General features: G+C 38.4%; 1 protein-coding gene across 1 annotated transcript in view; it reads right to left on the reverse strand.

The window, feature by feature from the left end:
* Nucleotides 1-19,349, reverse strand: part of LOC150090666 (reversion-inducing cysteine-rich protein with Kazal motifs-like) — a 234,509-nt gene extending 215,160 nt beyond the window's left edge. The window contains exons 1-2 of the mRNA XM_090388252.1: nt 19,162-19,349; nt 11,307-11,359 (exon numbers count right to left, since the gene is read on the reverse strand). Coding sequence (XP_090244378.1) covers nt 11,307-11,359; nt 19,162-19,234 — 126 coding nt within the window. The 5' untranslated portion in view covers nt 19,235-19,349. The remainder of the gene's footprint in view (nt 1-11,306; nt 11,360-19,161) is intronic.
* Nucleotides 19,350-19,898: the final 549 nt, after the last annotated feature.

Below are 19,898 nucleotides of genomic sequence, written 5' to 3' on the forward strand. Positions count from 1 at the left end.
TTCTCCCACATCCCACCCCACCCCACCTTTTGCCTGGTGGACTCTACCACCACAAACCTTTCACTCCTCCTTGACAGTTCCCCCTGTGGAGGATGGGCTCCTTTCACAGGGGTGCCCTTCTATCCCTTTAGCATCCTATTTCTAGGTGGAGTGCTTTCCTATCGCCCACCCTAACCTTCTTGCTCTGTTCCCTCCCCCTTCACTGTCACCCCTCTTCACGCAAGCTCAGGTACAGCCCAGGACATGCCCCCGCAGGAAAATTCTTTTTTACTCTGCCTGGTTGCCTCCCCGAGGCGGTGGATGGAAACGCGGGATCCCATTAGGGGTCCTGGAGGCCAAATTCCGGAGGAATAACAGACCAACATAACCCAACACTATACGACGCAAACTTACACTAAAACCTACACAATCTCTGGCATTTACAGAGTTTATATTGCGTTACAGAGTACACCTCGCGGTTTGTAGGGAAAACCACCGGTGCTGCTGGACAATAAACACTATACACCAACACTATGTTAATAAGGCGAGTTGGGCTTCCTTTATGCCTTGCACCCAATTGCTTTGGAGCTGTAACTTCAAACACTGTTATTTTATTGAGCGTTTCAGATTACGACATTTTTGATTTTTCCGTTAGCATGCTTAACATAACTGTCTGTAAAACAGAAAAAGACACAATGATTCCTATGACAGACATCCAGGGAAATCTTACCAATACGATAATAGCAAAAGGTTTCCGGAGCCGAGTGATCAAGCAGGAGGATACATAAATACACGTGCTTTGAGTGACCGGGGTTCAAGCCCGTGATTGCTAAATACTGTGCTGTTTGTTGCATTCTCTCTATCATGTGAACGCCTCTGACCGTGTGGTCTTCCCGGAGTATAAACAAAAAATTTAAATTTACTTAAATACAATACTCGGGGAGGAGAGTATCCACGTGCTAGTCAAAGAATTTTCAGCTCCGAAACGATAACTTTTTGAAATATTTTGCCTTTTTATTGATCTAATTGTCATATTAAATCGTAGTTTATACGCTCGTTGCATAATTTTTTAATCTGGCGAGAGAATTTGTAGATTAATATTTAATATAATTTATTAAATGCTATTTAATGATGACTAAAGTGGTCTCAGACAGTTTTTAAATTATATACAGTGGGACCAACTGATGATGTTATCAACAGCAAATTCTAAATGGGAAACATTCAAAGATTTAATCTTGGAAGCTACTATGGGTCGATGGGCTGAGAAATGGCAGTTGAAGTTTAACATTGACAAATGCAAGGAATTGCATTTGGGTAGCAGTAATCCTAGAGGAACTTTTCTATTGTGTGGCTACACTCAGGGCAGTGGAAAATGAAAAAATCTGGGGGTAATAGTGCTGTCGGATACGAAGTTCTCTGGACAATGCAGACAGGCAGCCAGGACAGCTCATGGGGTTTTGTCAATGATATAGAGGAATTTTGCTAAGCAGGTATAAGGAGGTGTTTATCCCGTGTATAAGGTAATGGTCAGGCCACATCTTGATTACTTTCATTTTTTATAGTGGGTATTAGGAGCATCAGCGACTAAGGCCATATTGCTCCGTGTACACTGTCTGTAAATTTCGTGTATTCTGTGGTTGATTTCTCTTTGCTAGACGAACAAGCCCAGTTTCCGGGAGAAAAAACCATGCTACCCTCCCCTGAGACCGACTACCTCAGTCACGTTGTGAAAAAGGCCCACTAAAATTCCTCAAATCAACGACGGGGCTCGCACTCTGGTCTTTTCCACCCGGTGTGGGGGAGGATAGTGATTCTACCAACTGTGTTATCCACGAGGGCATCTTGAGTACTGCATATACACTGCCCTACCATTAATATCCGGAACACGTCACAGAACCTGATATAAATATGCACACTGGGCTTCGAACAGACAATTGCAAAAGTAGGCATGCAAGATGATACATTCAACAGTTCAACAGAATTGATCACCTCAACTAATGCTATATGCCAATTAACATGATGTAAAGAGCGCGAATGTTCCCCTGGACTGTAGAGCAGTGGAAAACAGTCCTATGGACAGACAAGTCGAGGTTCGTACTCTACTATTCTGATGGTCGTTCCTGGGTGTGGCGAATGCCAGGGGACAGTTCTTTCCTGATTGTATCCTCCCAACAATGAAGTTTGGTGGAGGTAGTGTCATGGTATGGGGCTACTTGACATGGTTTGGCTTGAGCCCATTAGTCGCTATCGACAAAACCATGAACGCTGTGCAATACCAGAACAACCTGGATAATTATGCACTTCCAACATTATGGCAATCTTCGGAGAAGGCCCATACCTCTATCAGCAAGACAACGCGTCATGCCATACAGCTCGGGTCGTAACAGAGTGGTTTGAGAACATGGGTGTGGAAAAGTTGGATTGGCAGCCCACAGTGCTGATCTGAACCCTATCGAGCATCTTTGGATGTATTGGATCGTCGGGTACGTGCACGTCGAGATCGCCCAAAGAACAAGGCCGAACTGGTGGCCACGTTAAAGGCCGAGTGGAGGTACATATCACTTGACATTTATAAAAAACTGGTTGAGAGTACGCCGCGAAGATTGAAGGCCGTCATAAAAGCAAAAGGCTTCAGCACAAAATATTAACTGACACAATAAAAGCTCTTTTTTTTTGTCTAAAGGCAGGTGTCCGGATATTAATGGTAGGGCAGTGTATGTCTGGATGCCTCAGTTTAGGAAGCATGTAGAGCTGATGGACGACCATGTACAGAGAAGACAACGAAAGTACAGAGAAGGTCAACGAGAAAGGTAAGGGGAACAAAGGGGTGCACTCCCCAACAAAGGCTTCAGTTCTGCAAATTTCAGCGTCTGGTGACTAGGCACCTGAGAAATGGTCTGATTGAGATGTTTGGAAATTGAAGTTTAACATTGACAAACGTAAAGTACTGCATATAACTTCACTCTGGGGTTACTGTAGCAGTAACCCCAGAGTGAGGGAAAGAAAGGGATGCTATTACCAAGAAAGGTGTTGAATGGATTGAGAGAGCTCGATGCTGATGGGATTTTTATTCAGACCACACACTTGAGAGGGCAGAAATTCAAATTGAGGAAAGACGGTTGCAGAATAGCTGTGCAAAAGTTTGCCTTTAGCCTGCGGGTGGTTGATTGCTGGAACAAACTCCCATCTGTTGTTGTGGAAGTTGATAGTTAAAATAAATTCAAAGAAGAACTAGACAAACTATTGGAGGGGAATAAATAAGTGAAATCAGAGTTGCAGGTGTATTTTTTTTCCCTTGCTTTCTTGCATCATTTGTCACTACTAACGCTAAAATAACAAACTCAAGTCTTTTCCATCCGGTGTGCGGAGGATGATGGTTATATCAACTGTGCTACACACGAGGGCACATTTGCACATAATGTTGACTTAGAGGTGGTACATAGCAGATGGGCCTATCTATATGTCCATTTCAGAGCACAAAACTTTAGACTCTGAAGTTTCTGTAGAGTGCGCTGTGGGGATGCGGACCTTATCTTCACTGCATAGCACATACAGAAACTGAAGTAAGAGGGGATGTACTTCATGATGATATCTTTGTTGTGCGTTTTACACAGATCCAGGTTGATTCGTCCAGAGTGTCTTTAGTGCTTTCGAATATGTTCTGTGTGTGATCCTTGAAGGATAAACTGGAAGCCCTCATGATTAAAACGTTGGATATAATCACCGTTCTCGCGATACCAGGTGGAAAAACCCAACTTCGAATTACGTCAATGATTTTTTCTGAGTGCTTATCACAATGTGGCTGAGTTATTTGGCTTCAGATGTGGGTTACATGGATTTTCTTCCAGAAACTGGGATCATCCGTTCAGCACAGAAAACCAACCGAAGAAATACACGCAATTACAAACACCGTACACTGACGCCTCATATTCCTAGTTACTTTGGCACTTAATACACACCTAACTGCCTTACCCTAACAGCAGCTTATGCGAGAATATCTGTTTAGAAATTACCTGGAGTATAAATTTTTTCAGGCATTTATGAAACAGAGATGCTGTGGAAATGGGCGTGAAATTTGCAGGAGATTTTGATTTGAGATTTATCAATGTGTTAATAATAATTTGATTTACATAGCACATACAAGAGTTGGCTATGATTCTTGCTAGCGCACGTGGTCACCAGTAGGTATTGCAAGATCGAACCCGTATCCTATCACAAAAAATACGCAGCCCATTTTTTAGTGCGATGTAAACTACTAAGAAAAAAAAATACTAAACTGATGGTATAAAATGATATACTTTACAGTCGCTGACAAAAACAGATTACTACTAGAGGACATTACGGTAAGCGAAATGTTTAAAGGTATTATTTCACTTTTTTATCTTTTAAAAATAATCATTCTGGGTACTTTTTCTGTACAGCTTGGTAGTTAGAGAGGCTTAGATTTACATTGCGAGTGTTTAGAAAAATAAAAAGATTTTTTTAAAAAATTCGAGAATGATTCTTTTAAGAAAAGTAAAAGTGCGTACCCTGTAAAAGAGAGCAGAGAAAAAGCGATCTACACTTGTAAAGTAGCTTACTGTTTCCCATGAAGAGTGTACATGCACAGCAAATTTTGGAGCAAAGAAATAGTAGGAACAAACGAAGAAGAAGAAGCAAAGTTAGCTCATGAATTTAGGGTTGAATCTTGAATGGATCAGTTAAATTGAGAGGGATGGAACTACAAGAGACAGCAGTGCCAATGTAAATATCACGAATTAAGCTGAAGGCGGGTCGGGTTGACTTTATAGCAGAGTAATTATTAATTAACTTCTAGATAGAGTTCAAAGCTTTTAAAGTAGTTCTGGATACTGCATCAAAGGTTGGTACGACACTCCATGGAAGTTTAGATTTGAGTTTTGCAGGGTTAGCAGCTATTTAGAAGGAAAACTACTCTGAAAAATAAAGAGAAACTATAACCTTTCGCATGTAGAAGTGATATTATGTTGAAAGTTCAGGTTAATTAAAATAAGGTGTCTAGAAATGAAAGGTATTGTTGAAGACAAGCATAGGTTCGAGTAGATTCTTTTTATTATTATTTATTTATTTATTTTTTGTGAAACAAGACTGGAACTGAGTTTGTGAAGAACAGAAATAAATTATCAGCTACCACTGAAGGACAACCTATTTATAGATCATATAAGTGACCAAAAAACATTTCTTTAGCTTTATTAAAAAAGTATTTTGGGCGCATTTCAGGAGCGTTAGCAAACAGTAATAATTCATGATTTGTAACAAAAAACTGAACGACTTTTATGCGCGAACTGAGAACAATTCGTTTCTGCTATGCACCACATTGCCCATCCATTTATCCAACCAGCGCATGGCAACATAACTAGTGCTTCAACTGCAATATATGGAGATGTGATATGTACGAAAAAATAAACAATAATTACCATATTTCTATTGGTCTGATTTTAATGAAATTTGGAATGGTTTGACAAATCTTCTTTAAAGGCCCAAATATAAAATTTCATGAAAAGTCCAGCTACTAGGAACAGAGTTATTATATGCGGACGGTCGAAAAGTCGGATGAATATGGTGAACACAATAGGCACATTATGCAAATATGCTAACGCGGCTAATAAAATGAACTTTCGACTACAGTATTTTCGTTGTTTGTTGAAAAGCAAGATTGGTCAAACTGGAAAGCACTGCCTGTAATGCACTATCGTGTGCAAATCTTTAGACAGGACACCCAATCTGATGGGAGAAAAAGAGTACAAAAAAAAAAAAAAAAAATAAGAAGAATACGATACAGTTCAGAATTAGTTGAAAAGATCAAAAACCACTACCAGAGTGAACGACAAGCATTCTACAGATCTTATTATAAAGGAATAAATAAGTATAAAACAATGATTTCAAACTGTATTTTTTTCTTCTTAAAAGAATATAGCTAAATTATAATGCTTTATTAAACACTACTGTTTCAATGACATTTACAATGTAAATATCTTTCAAAAATTAACGCCTTTGAAAATGCAAATGTACTTTTAAATACAAATATCATTTAAAAAATCACAACAGTAACATTTGGATGATTCTTTGAATGTGACTGTCGAACCAATTCCAAAACACGCAAACTCTCTCTCCTGGAGAGAAAGAAAGAGACAGCATATTAACTCTAGAAGGCTTCATGGGGTTGCCTTCCTACGCGATCAGCTGTTGCGTATAAAGATTATGTCCACTTGAACTCTTTTCATAAAAGAGCCCATTAGAATTGGTGCAGACAACACGTGGATTGGACTCTACAGTAATAACCGATAGTTCTTTTCACTGATAGTAACGTAACGATAAATTCTTTAATCGGATTACGGCACATTTATCTAGAGGGCAAAAAGAAACGCGATTCCGTGTCTTAATATCTCCAATTGCCAATCATTACCTGACTGATCTTACATCAACGCTTACACAAGGATGCGAATTCTTACTTCCAGCACTAATTTAGACAGTCATGTCCTAAGTAAGAGTCGTCGATGGAGATCACATCTCTTATTTAGGATATACACTGAGTGATCAATGAATTATGACCACCTACCTAATACTTCGTAGGTCCTCCTTTTCCCCTCAGTACAGCAGCTATCTGACCTGGCATTGATCCAACAAGGTGTCGGAAGCGCTCGGGAGGTATGGCCAACCAGGCTGCGTGTAATTCGGTCAGCAATGCAGGTATTTAAGGTATTCTTGTTTTTTGAGGCGGTCTCCAGGGTTTCCCCTATGTACCGCAGTAGCGTCTGAAAAGCAAATTTGCCAAAGCCGGCAAGTGTGAATAAGTGTTGGTGTGTAAAGTTTATGCGTGTGTTATGTTGAATGTTGAGTGCCAGCACGTGGCAATTTCGCAGCCAGAGGGCAGTGAACACCTGGTCTGCTGCCCCATTACTCCCATCCCATGCCACGTGGAGGCGTGCCAGGGATACCAAACAGGAAAATACTCTTAGTGGGATAACATCATTTATTGGGATAACAAGAAAACTTGTTATCCCAATAAATAATGAAAAATTAAAAGGAGGGAACATAGCGTGAGAAGTAGAGGTAATGGTATGGATGGGAAAGAAAAGGAAAGCAAGGGGATGAAAGAAACAGGCATCCCCAGAAAAGCAAGTCAGCAAGAGATTAAAGTTTAAAAGATACTAGTGGACAAAGCTTACAGAGTTCGGTAAGGCCACACAGCCAAATAAAAGTAAAACTAATATACACATTATTTACAAAGCCAACAATTTAACATTTCTCTCAACTAGAGAAGAATAGACAAATCACTATTTACACCAATAAATAAATAACAAATTTGGTTATAAAAACTACAATCACTTTTGGAGATTAATTTAATTTAACCCTTGTAGGAAGGGTGTTTTCACTCCTGCACTTATGCGAAGAAATCAGAATACTCATAATAAGACAGTAAAGAAACTAACATTCTACAGCAAAGCAATAATGATGAAATCAGCCTTAGCATGTAAACTCCATCCATTTTAGAGGATACACTTTCATTAACCCTATCTAGTAGGTTAACCAACACACACCTAAAAGAGAACATAAACATTCAGCATGTATCCTTTCCATGATTAAATCGTCAAGTTTCACATACTGCCCAACAAAACAACAATAAACGCAAACAAATCAAATTTTATCCTAAGTTTGGTCCTTACAATCAACTCAAGATCAAAACAGGAAAAAAAAAAAAAAAATCTGTTACTCACACTAAGCTAGATACAGAGACCAAAGGATCTCGTGTCATCCACAACTGCCATATCTACAGCTTGGACAAACCAATCATGAGTTCCCACAATACTTCTGTGAGCCAAAGTCGCATACATGGAAGAGAAATCCAACCATGTACAAACCAAGTCTCATATAGAGTAACTAAGTATCAGCAGTGCAATCCAAGTTCAATAAACATAATACTCAATAACATATCGCTTTCAAAAACAATAAAACCAATCATCTATCTGATTCAGTACTAATAATACTAGGACTGTAGTTTAACGTTTTGTAATACAGCAAAAATACATTTAATACACTTTAATAAATAATTTAATAATCTTTCCAAGTTTTAATCCAGAATCATTAAGCTGTTCAGAAACATGGACCCTTAATTTCGGTCCAAAGATTATTTACAACTATGTACAATGTTCCATTCATGAAACAACTAGCTCATATCCAATCATTGTCTTCTATAAATCTTAGAATCCAAATACATACTAATAAAGTTATGCACCACAATCATGTTAGTCATTTCAAGGTATATCTCTATTCATTATAAATTTTCTTCTGTTAAACAGCCTATCTGCATATTCAGATAAAGCCATAAAATTATCCTTGTTCTCTAAGAACTGAGTCCAATTGAACGAATCAAATATTCCAGTTAGGATTTGAAGCTCACGTCTAATATCCAAATATATGTTGCAGTCAAATAACAGATGCTCCACAGTCTCAGGAGCACCGCAATGACAGAGAGGAGAGTTGACCAAACCAAAACAGAATAACTTGCTGTTAAGGTTACCGTGTCCAGTCAACAAAAACATTACATTAAGACCAGGATTAAACCAGTTCATCTGTTTATTATATTCCGAGACATGAGAAATGAATTTATTTGTAATTCTACCCAGCTCTAATTCACTCCAGTCTTGTTGCCAATCCCTTAAAAATTCACTCCGAAGCCTTGTAGGAAGTGTGTTTTCACTCCTGCACTTATGCGAAGAAATCAGAACACTCATAATAAGACAGTAAAGAAACTCTAACATTCTACAACAATATCATCTTTTTCCGGTAAATCGAGATTCAGAAAATAATTCCCCACACCAGCCGGTAGATGTTTCCTACGATGATACTGCAGGTATTGAAAAATTACCTCATATTGTACTGGTATCCTACAACAGAGAACCTGCAGAGCCACGGTCGAAACCGTTCTGCAGGCCCTAGATATAGCCAAAAGAAAAAAGCGCTGCGCCTGCAAAAGGTACTTTCTAACTGAACAATTATTCACTCTGGAGCCCCAGGCACCAGCAGCATAACAAGTTATTGGTAAAAATAAAAAAGTATAATACAATTTGAGGGTGGCGGGCTTAAGGCCCCAGACATATTTGGCAATGCAGGTATGGAAGTGATTGGTATTTCCAGACGCCTGATATACCTTTCCATAGTGTCCCACAAGTGCTCTATGGGATTGATAACGGGGGAGTTCTTAGACCATTCCTGCACAACAAGTGCCAGATGGCTCGGCGCATTGTCATCTTGGAAGACACCATCGCCATTCGGAAAAAAGTGTAACATAGCAGGGTATACACAGTCAGCAAGCAGTTGACGACAGCGGAGACCACTGATACGTTGTTCCACATGCACCAGGGGTCCACGTTCCTGCCAGTGAAACATGCCCAACACCATACAACCGCCTCCACTGGCCTGCACTTTTGATACCATGCATGATGGATGAAGAGCCTCATGTTGTTGACGCCAAATCCGTACACGACCATCCACGGTGTGGAGTAAATAACGTGACTCATCCGACCAGCACACCTTCTTCCACTCTTCTAACGTCCAACTCGCATGCTCGTTGTACCAGGCCAGTCTTTTACGCCGATGAACCTTGGTTAGGAGAGGATGCCGTAGGGGTCGTCTGCAGGTATAGCCCATACATGCGAGCGTGCGACGCATGGTCATGCCAGATATTGTTCCGGGTTGGCCCATGTTGTATTGGGTAGTCAACCTTTCAACAGTGCTGCGCCTGTTCGCCTGTACGAGTCGTCGGACCCGGCGCTAACATCAACCTTTCGCTGACCTTTGCAGTTTTCCCGTCGGGTCGTTGTTTGACCACTTTGACGCCAGTCCTAGTACACTTTAACCATGGCGACTCTGGAACACCCCACCAGTTCAGCCATTTGGGAAATCGAGGCACCAGCTCGTCGAGCACACACAATCTGTCCTTTTGCTCATCACGCTCGGAATTTTACTACCTACTGAACCACTGACATCTTATCTATGCTACTTAGGTCGACTAACTCCGCACTCTCGTACCTCACGTAGTTTGTTTGTTTTGTTATTTGGCTTTTAGGAGCATCAGCAACTAAGGCCATATCATCTCTCCGGGGATATGCGGTGGTCATTCCCTGACCTTTCCGCATCCTCCGTATTTGGTGGTGACGGGCTCGAACCCCGGTCTAATCAAGAAGCGTGTGCTACACACTGCTGCTCCTGCCCACCTGGCTACGGAGGCGCCACCTCACGTAGTCAACGGGTCGCATTCGGATTTCATAGGGGTGGTCATAATTCAGTCGTCACTCAGTGTATTTCCATGTGATTTGCCATTTTTGGACGTTCATGAACTAGTTTGCATAATTCTGTAACTTCGGATCGAAACTTGTCCAATTTTTGTGCATTATAAGACACACGTTAAAACAAACTCTAACATTTTGTCATAATAAAATAAAACGCTTTTTGATTTACGTTTTTGTATTTGTTCTTTAACATTTCAGCACTAGTGTAGTTAAAGTATCTGTTCATTGTTTTGTTTTGGTGCTAAAGCTATGAGACAAGTGAATTGTTTCTGTAAATTTTTTGTATTATATTGCCAGTTTGTCTGTTTTATTGGATGAAAAAAGAGTTTCTGGCAGAAAAAAAAAAGCAGTGCAGCCTTCATCCAAGACCAACTATCTTGAACGAAAAAAAAAGAGCCGTAGAAGTTCCTTTTGTTTTGACGGAATCCGAACCACTCTTGTCCACATGAGTGAAAGGGTAGGGATTGAAACTATGCTACCCACGAGGATAAATAATTAGTACAGTGGCTAATGTAAAGCATTCTTTTCATTCAGCAGACATGGCTTCGTTTCATTCAATATGGAAAAGAGAGAGGGAGGACGATGGCGGATCTTCAACTCCCTCAAAGAGATTTCAAAACGAAAAGAAATTTTTTTTTTTTTTAAAACCAGTAGTTCTAATCCTAAGCATCAAAAAATAAAAATCCTGAGTGTGCTTCTGGAAGTGGGTATCATTTGAGGGTGTTCTGTTACGTGTTCGAATTAATCGGTCTCGTGCGAGAGTTTCATGGTTTTTAATAAGAGTTTTTCATAGTCTCAATACGAACAGCACGCTATCGTTTTTCATTTGTGAAACTGTATATGAAAAACCCTCCTGCTCGTATTGATTTTATAACTTTTATTCGTAATTTTTTCTTCGATATTTAAGCATGCTGTATTTTATTATCTTAATATTTTAATGCAATGCTTAAGACTGCGTTTATTTTTCTTAAATTTCTTAAGTAAATAATTCTATTTTAATTCGTAGCTTGTACCTACTTCTTCACATGCTGCTTTGCAAGAACCTTGGGTGTGGCTACAACACTTTGGAGCTGCAAAAAGACAAAATGAAAATAAGTTGTTATATTACTTTTAACTAGTTAATAAAGTTGTGTATGTGCAAACAGTTATAATATTAATAATATACATTGACTGAAACAAGAAAAAATTCTCTTCACAGCAGATATACCGGGAATTTTATATGAAACAGTGGCATTTTAACATTAATTTTAGCTACTCAGTAATAAGGTTATTATTATATTAAAACCACTCTTAGACCACGTGGAAATTAATACTATAGTTTATTAGGCTGTTCGCCTACATTACTATACATTAATATGACGTTTCAGGTATCTTACCGATATCCATCCTCGGCAGCTTTGTTTGATGATGGGTATCGGTAAGATACCCGAAACGTCACCTTAACGTATAGTAATAGAGGCGAACAGCCTAATAAACTATTCTATTAATTTCCACGTGGTATAATAATAACCTGAATGGAAAACAACCACGTAGCTTCCTTCCCTAACTAAATAACCCAGTAATAGTTTTTCATTATTACAAAATAATTTGTTTTTCTTTTTTAGGAGAGTTCGCATATGAGCAAAGCGTCTATCAGCTTCAGCTAAGGAATATGTTGATATTTGTTTAATTTATTGAATCACGGCGCATGAAGTATGTGTTGCATTTAAATTTTTATTAAAATTGTGAAGGAAATAAGTAAAGTGCATTACATATAGTTGAGTAAATATTATGTTTAGGTATGTGCACTGAAATGAAAACAATTGCTTTTATATATTATATTTAATTGATTACAATTGGGTGGTAACAAGATAATTAGTTATTTACTTTTTACTTTCATTAATCATAAAAAAGAAATAAAACTCAAGCAAGCCCGGAATGTAACGCACTGCGTACATTTATTAACGGTACAGACATTTCACGTATTCTAACTTCCCATAAAGTTTAGTTCCCAGATATCTATATATATAAAACACTTAGGTATGCTGCCTAATTTTTCCAACTGCTAATCGTTGGCTGCACCCGTTCACGCGGTTCACCTCGCATGACCACCATACCGGGCATTCTTCATTAATTTCTGTACTAACGTTTTTAGACTGAAGAAAGGCAACCTATGCCTGAAAGCTATCAATGTATGTTTATTTTTTTGTCTTCAATTTTAATAAACCTTTCTAAGTTTTAAGAAGTGTAAAAATGGCTGAACAGTGTGTAAGAACTTTGAGAAAATGTGTAGAAAAAAATGCTAATGAAACATTAGAGGAGAGATCTAATAGACTAAGAGACCGAAACGGGACTCTACGACTACGAAGACGGACAGAAAACATTGAAGAAAGAGAGCAAGATTGGAAATGAGAAGACGCCGTAGGACTAATCAAATAGAAGTACCGGAATAATCAAAAAGCTGTAATTAATATAGAAGAGCATGACATAGGAAATATGTGTTACAACTGTGAGTATTGCAATGCAAGATATTGGGGACATGAGTTAAACACATCAAATAAATACACTAAATGCTGTCAGGATGGTTTCACTTGACCCACTGTCTGAGATACCTACTCTATTACGAGAGCTGCTTACAGGGCATACATGTAAAATAAATAACTACAGAGAACATATACGAGAGTACAACTCAGCAATGGCGTTCGCATCAATGGGCGCAGAGATTAAATCACCGCCCGAAAATGGACCATACTGTTTTAGAATACACGGTCAGATTTACCATTTGGTCTCACCGCTATATCCAAACGAGGCAAATAAGCCAGGATATGGACAACTTTATATTTTCGATTCTGCTGAAGCAACAAAAAGCGGCTTGAAAAACAATCAAACCAAGGGTGTACAGCCGAAGTAATGCAACAATTGGACGAGATGCTGCGACAAGTTAACCCATTTGCTGAGTCATATAAACAAATGCATCAACTAACCCAGGCCAATCCAACAATGAATGTGCGCATGGCATTTATAGAAGACCCGGACTTAAATAAGAGACGATATAATGCACCTTCATCCAAAACGGAGGTTGCTTCAATATTGGTTAGAGAAGACGGGGAACCACCTGCAAATAGAGACATATGTCCCACAGGTGACTGCTATAGAATTATATCACAGCTAAACAAGAATTGTGAAAACTGAATGATCTAAATTAAACTATTTACGCCATAATCAGAAAGATGGCGTTTGTTGCACCGGGTACGTCTAATTTAATGTATTATACTAACTGCTGCTAGAGTTCGAGCTGACCACCTCAGAAAAACCGAACAGATATTTCGGTTTTTCTGAGGTGACTATAAGAAATTGGCATTAATTTCTTATAATCAAGTTGGATGGTTTCTACAAAAATACGGGACATACATAGGGAAAGTTTGGCGCAAAAAAAAAAAATAAATAAATAAATAAAAAATAAAAGACGTTCTCATTGAAAAGGGATAGATTTTAATAAGAAATGCTTTAAAATATGCTGAAACTAATTTTAAACTTTTTAAAAGTAATAATCTACAATTTATAATTTAAATTTCATCGCGAAGCTTTTATCAATTTTTAAGAGCATCTTTCACATCCAACAATTGAGAGGTATAATAAACATAAAGTTACTACAGGTTCAATGCACAAACTGTTATTTTGTGCGTTGAATCTGTAATAAAACTTTCTTCATTAGGAAGTATCGAACATTTACATGGTTGATATTTTTTTAAATTTGTTCACCGGACAGTAAGCTCAAATATTGGATTCATGCAGGTCAAAACCAGATACCTGTCAATCCTAACTACAAATATTAGCACACTTAGCGAGAAAACTTTCAAAAATCAAGTCCAGTGCGCATTAATGACGGGATTAATTGCCGAGGATCGATTTACAGAGAGTTATTTAAGGTTGGATAAATAAGGACTCTTCTCCCCGGGATATCAATAACATTAACTCTTAGTACCTGTGTAGTGATTCCTAACGTAACTACAGTATTTATGTTGACATCGAGAAATCTCAGAATTTAAAAAACCAATTGAAATTTATAGTTTATTGATGTTCCGATGTATTCAGTGGAAATCTTGGTATAAATTTCAAAGCTCACTGAATGTTGTTTCTATATCTAGAAAGTTGTCCCTTCATTCACCCCATACAAATTCACTCCGCTTCCTATCTCACAGACCCTCATTTTCTACTTATAATGCCTTTTCTACAGATATTTCCATGGACATTCGCAACCTACGTAAATTTAGTAATAGTGAAAAGAGACGATTCTTTCTATAGAGCGTCACTATTGCTGATATTCAAGAGGTCATTAACCACTTCACAAAATACCAGGGCCCAGACAATATCAAAACTGCTATCGGTTTAACTGATTCCCTTTACTGTCACCAACAAAATATCCAACAATTTTAGTGTGCATTATCTTATCTTATTCAAAGAAAAGTGATAGATGTGGATCGTAATCGTAATAGGTCTAATTTACGTTGTTTGAACCCCCGATTCTCTATCCAGGGCTCAAACAACGTATATTAGACCTATTGTACTATGCTTGGAACACACAGTGCGTTACCAAGTACTGGGAACAAACGGCCGCCGTAGCCAAGTGGTAAACCGCGCGGGTGCATAAGTACACGTGCCGTGAGTGACCGGGGTTCAAGCCCGTGACTGCTAAATACGGTGCTGTTTCTCGTATTCTGTCTATCTTGTGAACTTCTCTGACCGTTTGGTCGTCCCGGAGTATAAACAGAAAATGTATTTATTTATTTAAAAGTACATCTTATGCAATCACTGGTTATCCAAATTATTATACAGCGCACTGCTATAGTAAAAACAAATAAAAACAAATCTGCAGCCATTATCAACCCACTGCAGGATGGAAGCCTCCTCAACAATTCATGCTGAGGGAAATGGATCGTAATCTGCCACGCTGGTCCAATGCGGGTTTGTATCAACCGTATTTAGCAGTCAGGGGCTTGAACAAAGGTCTACTCAAAGAGCGTGTGCTACTGTACTCCCGCTCCTGACCACTTGGCTAACAGAATGCAGAGGTGCCATTTACAGTCTACATGTCAAACGGAAACGAATCAGTGAATTCGAATTTAAAAAGGTGGTAGAACACCACAAAACTAAACTTAGCGTATGATAAAAATCGGAATTTCAACATTCCCAAGACTCCTGTCTGGAACGTCGTACTCAAGAGGAAGTAAGTTGTCCATGTAAAAGTTGAACTGCTATCAAGAAGATCACGTATTCTGCCAAGAACTGATCACCGACAGTATACACAGATCGTTGCACCAACATCGGCTCCACAGATAGGCTGTCGTCCACAAACACGGCGATAGGTAAAATGATGCCATTTTCGGTAGAGGATTCTCTGAAGCGGCGAATCTTAATATACACTGCTTTATCAGATGGAAAAACGTGGGTGTAGCTCTAATTCGGGGGTCGAGTTGAAAAGGAAACTGTGAAGCAACGTGGTAACAGTCTAATGGTTCGGGGATGCGTGATGTGGCATAGGTGGTACCTTATCAAAGGAGCGATATTCAGGCAATCTCAATACAATGTTATGAAAAAGGACATCGCCTATTTTTTAACAGGACAATGCCTTAAAAAAGGTTGGTATATAAGAGCTTGGTCTGAGGAGAAGAATGCGACTGATGGATTTATTGGCTTTCTTCCATCGCCTTTTCCAATTACAATCTGCTCTGATGGAGGAACTGGGAAATATTTAATTCATTCATTCATTTCATTAATTAATTAAAACACGTAGACGTATGACTTAATTAATTAAATCATATTAGGCGGAAGATATTCCATGGTCTCCATGCAATGTTACAGGCCAAAAGAAGCTACATATATACAAAGAATATTAAAATCTAATATTAAAACGCATCCTTTTTTTTAGTGTGTGTTAAGCACCAAAGGCTAAGAGGCATCAGTATTATGTCTGTAATTGAATGTATCGTTCGGTCGGTTTGTCTGTTTGCTGGGCGAAAAATCGAAGCTTTGTAGAATTAAACCTATGCAACCCTCACTAGAGGTTGCATAGTTTTCACCTACTAACTCAGCCAGTTTTGAAAAAAAAAGCCTGGAAAAATTCTGGTATCTCTGACTGGATTCAAATCCAGGTCTTTTCCACACTGTGTGGGAAGACAGTGGTTACATTGTACTACCAGAAAAGGGCTTTCCTTTAGTATCTTAATACTTTTGCTAACATATAAACTTATAATTATAATCATGTAAGTAATTGCGTGTATTCTACGGCTGGCTTGCCTTTTATGAATTCAAAAAACCCCAGAGTTCTGAGAGGCGGAGGAACTTACAACTCCACTAGCGACTGGCTAACAGGGCTATCATATCGAAAGCACGTCAGAAGTTTCTCATTTCATCATCAGAAAATTCTCTCTGGTCTAGGAATGAGAACAGAACCTTAGTTATGATCCATCCTTCTTCTAGCATAACAGTTCTAACCCTTCTAAAGAGTGCATCATGTCTTTACAAGTGATTTTACAAGGTGATTTTACATTTATGTCTTTACAAGGATCGTTTTTATTATGCCAAGAATTCTTGGCATAATCAAAACGATCACTTAATTTTGTTTTTGAAGCCATTTTAAAACACTATAAACAAACTTATGAGATGTTTTATAAATGCTAAAAGATCATAAGAGAAATGTCATTTGTTCTCAGCAGTTGCTTAGATTCATTCAATTTTTTTCAGTGTTTTCTGTTATTGCGTGGCATTTTTTACGCTTAAAACGCGTTACAAACAGAACAAATTACCTTACAACCTTTGAGAATTTCAAAAGGAAAAAAAGGCAAAAGAGATGAAAAGCAAAACTGTGATAGCTTATACAATGTTTACGACTGTAAATAAAATACATATCATGAATTTAAATAACAAAGCAGTCCACATGAATTATTCCACATTAAAAATTTCAAATTCCAACATCATGACAAGATTTTATAGCACATTCTACTTGGTATTTAAAGTACCTAAATCGTTATAATCTTCAAATTGATATAAGGGGATGAAATGATTTTAACAAAATATAAACATTTTAAGTTTGAGGGGTCAGAGTTATAAAAGATTTTTGAAAATATTATTCTTCTATTTTGTGTGTCTGCTGCAGTGGTCGAGAAAATTACTCAAAAGATAGCGCGCTTTTTCCTAGAATACCTGTACATTGATAGCATTCTATACAAAAGCCAAAGACCAAAGATTCGTTGTAAACAATGCGCTGGTAAGAAAATAGATAAGGAATGAGGTACAAAAGTCGTTGTACGACCCGGCAGAAACAGAGGAATAAGATTATAATTTCCTTTGTGATATTTTTGGTGTATTTTAAAATTAGATTTAGAAGGAAAAAGAATAAAAATTTTAAAGAACAAATATTTATTATGTATGTGTGTCTGTGGGAATTAAAATGCACGGAAGAGATAGCTTCATCCTTTTATTTTCCCCTAGCCTCTACAGTGGTGTAAAAATTTTGGGACCCTTCTGAAAGTTAGAATGGACGGGCCCAGGGAAATGAAGGAAAGGGTATCTATCTCCTTGGGTAGGACCTTTCCAGCTCAAGTGAGGTCACATGTTTTCTACATTTTTTTATGAATATGACAATTATATATCGGATAAAAAACAGCAAAATGTGTTTAGCTCATTTTGCTACGCTTTGATTAATTACAAAAGTAAGCATAGTAAGGTCTTATATAAACCTCCCTGACCGTATAATAGTATGCCACTTGTCACCCTCTTCGAAAGGTCTGGATTCGAGTCCGTCATAGACTAGAGGAATTTCTAAAGGTCCCGCCAGTTGGGATTACTGTGGAGTGGAATTAGCTGATCTCAAAAGCAGGTAAGAATGCAAACGGACTTGTGAATGTGTATATGTTAAGCGCCAAGCAACTAAGGTTATGAGACGTTAGTATATTGTGTCATGTGTATTCTGTGGTCGATTTGCCCGTTTGCTGGACGTAAACCCGACCTTCTGGGAAATAAAGCCTCAGAGTCCTCGCCTGAAACCGGCTAAAATGGCCAAGTGAAAACAAAAGATTATAAAAATTCTTGAGTTACTGATGGGATTCGAAACCAAGATTTTTCCATTGGTTTTTGGAGAACGGTGATTATATCTAGCGTGCTACTCGCGAGGGCTCACCCTGTGAACACACACACTTGTAAAGATATAATACACAATGGCGCAATGTGGCCTTTGTGCCTAAAAACTTCACGATTGTAAACTCTATGCAGTTGTACCACCTATAGACAGCTTACTACCATAAATTGGTGCTTTGCGTTAGGGGATAGCAAAGGTGTGCCTCAGTTATGCAGGTTGAGGTTTCGAATCCATATGCCAATGACATCAGCGAACCAGGTAATGCACCCTGACATTCTTAATATTGACCCGATAAAATCATGGGATAAGGGCACCCCAAATATTTTGCTACGTCACTGGTATTTCCCATTGCTAACTAACTGCTGTTGTACTGGGTTTTGTCTCAAACTATTAAAGAAAAAGTTCTTTTCAAAGTATTATCTGAGAAATAAATTGAAGAAAATTTAACAACAGATACGCATAATTCTCCCCCCCCCCCTATAAAAAGTGTAACTAACTAGACTAGATTGAGTATAAATGATTCTTTCAAAACAGCTAACCAGTGCTTGTGAAATCAGTTTTCGAAGTAGTTCATATTCATCTATCCACTTAGTTTTTTTCGTTATTAAAAAAGAATCTCTCAGCTGAAGCTTTCTTGGTGTTATACGGAGCTGGAGGAGCGGGGAGGGGAGGAGTTCAACCAACCTTTTGATTAGTTAGATTACTTAACCTACTTACACTTCCCATTATACTTAATCGGGGAAAAAAATTACTTACCCTGTGCTCCTGCAACTATGGCAGATACGAGCACGAGCACCAGAGAAATCCCAACGTGATAACTCGCTTTCATGACAACTGTCTAACCTCATGAGTGACGGGCACCACCTTTTTCGTAAACACGCCATGGACTTCGACATCTCCAGGCATGCGTCGTTCTTCTCCCGCCTGTCTGCATGCACGTGGGCCTACACTATCCCACATAGGTACGAAAGTGTTCCACTCTGCTCGGCAGTAAGTCTAAAGCGATGACGATCCGACAGCATCCCTAACTCCCTGAATAGCACGTGCTGAACTGTCGAAGCATCCGCGTTCAGTTACTTCGGCGACATAGTCAACTTGCTTGGCGGGCGGCACGTGTTATCCATCAGAGAGGGAATTTTGAATTCTTTGTTCTTTGGAGGGTTGATACTACTAGTCGTAATATACCAGTTGTGTTTTGACTCATCACAATAGTTTAAAATTATGATGAGAAAAGGTATCGGAAGATACACTAAATTATGGTTAAAATTTTACGGATTACAGTATAAAATGTATTTTATACTGTAAATCTTTAATATTTATTATTACAGTTATAATTATAGAAGGGAGAAACAGAATTATTCCAATGAAAGACATATTTACGTTTCTCCCATTAGAAGCTGCAAATTAAGATCGAAAGCAGATTTTTTCCGACTTGTAATATGTATACAGTATGTCAAAGAAGATTTAGAACTGAGAGTGAATATAAGAACAAA

This window comes from Mastigoproctus giganteus, chromosome 1, assembly GCF_048544385.1.
Source record: "Mastigoproctus giganteus isolate SK-2022 chromosome 1, ASM4854438v1, whole genome shotgun sequence".
Lineage (NCBI taxonomy): Eukaryota > Metazoa > Arthropoda > Arachnida > Uropygi > Thelyphonidae > Mastigoproctus > Mastigoproctus giganteus.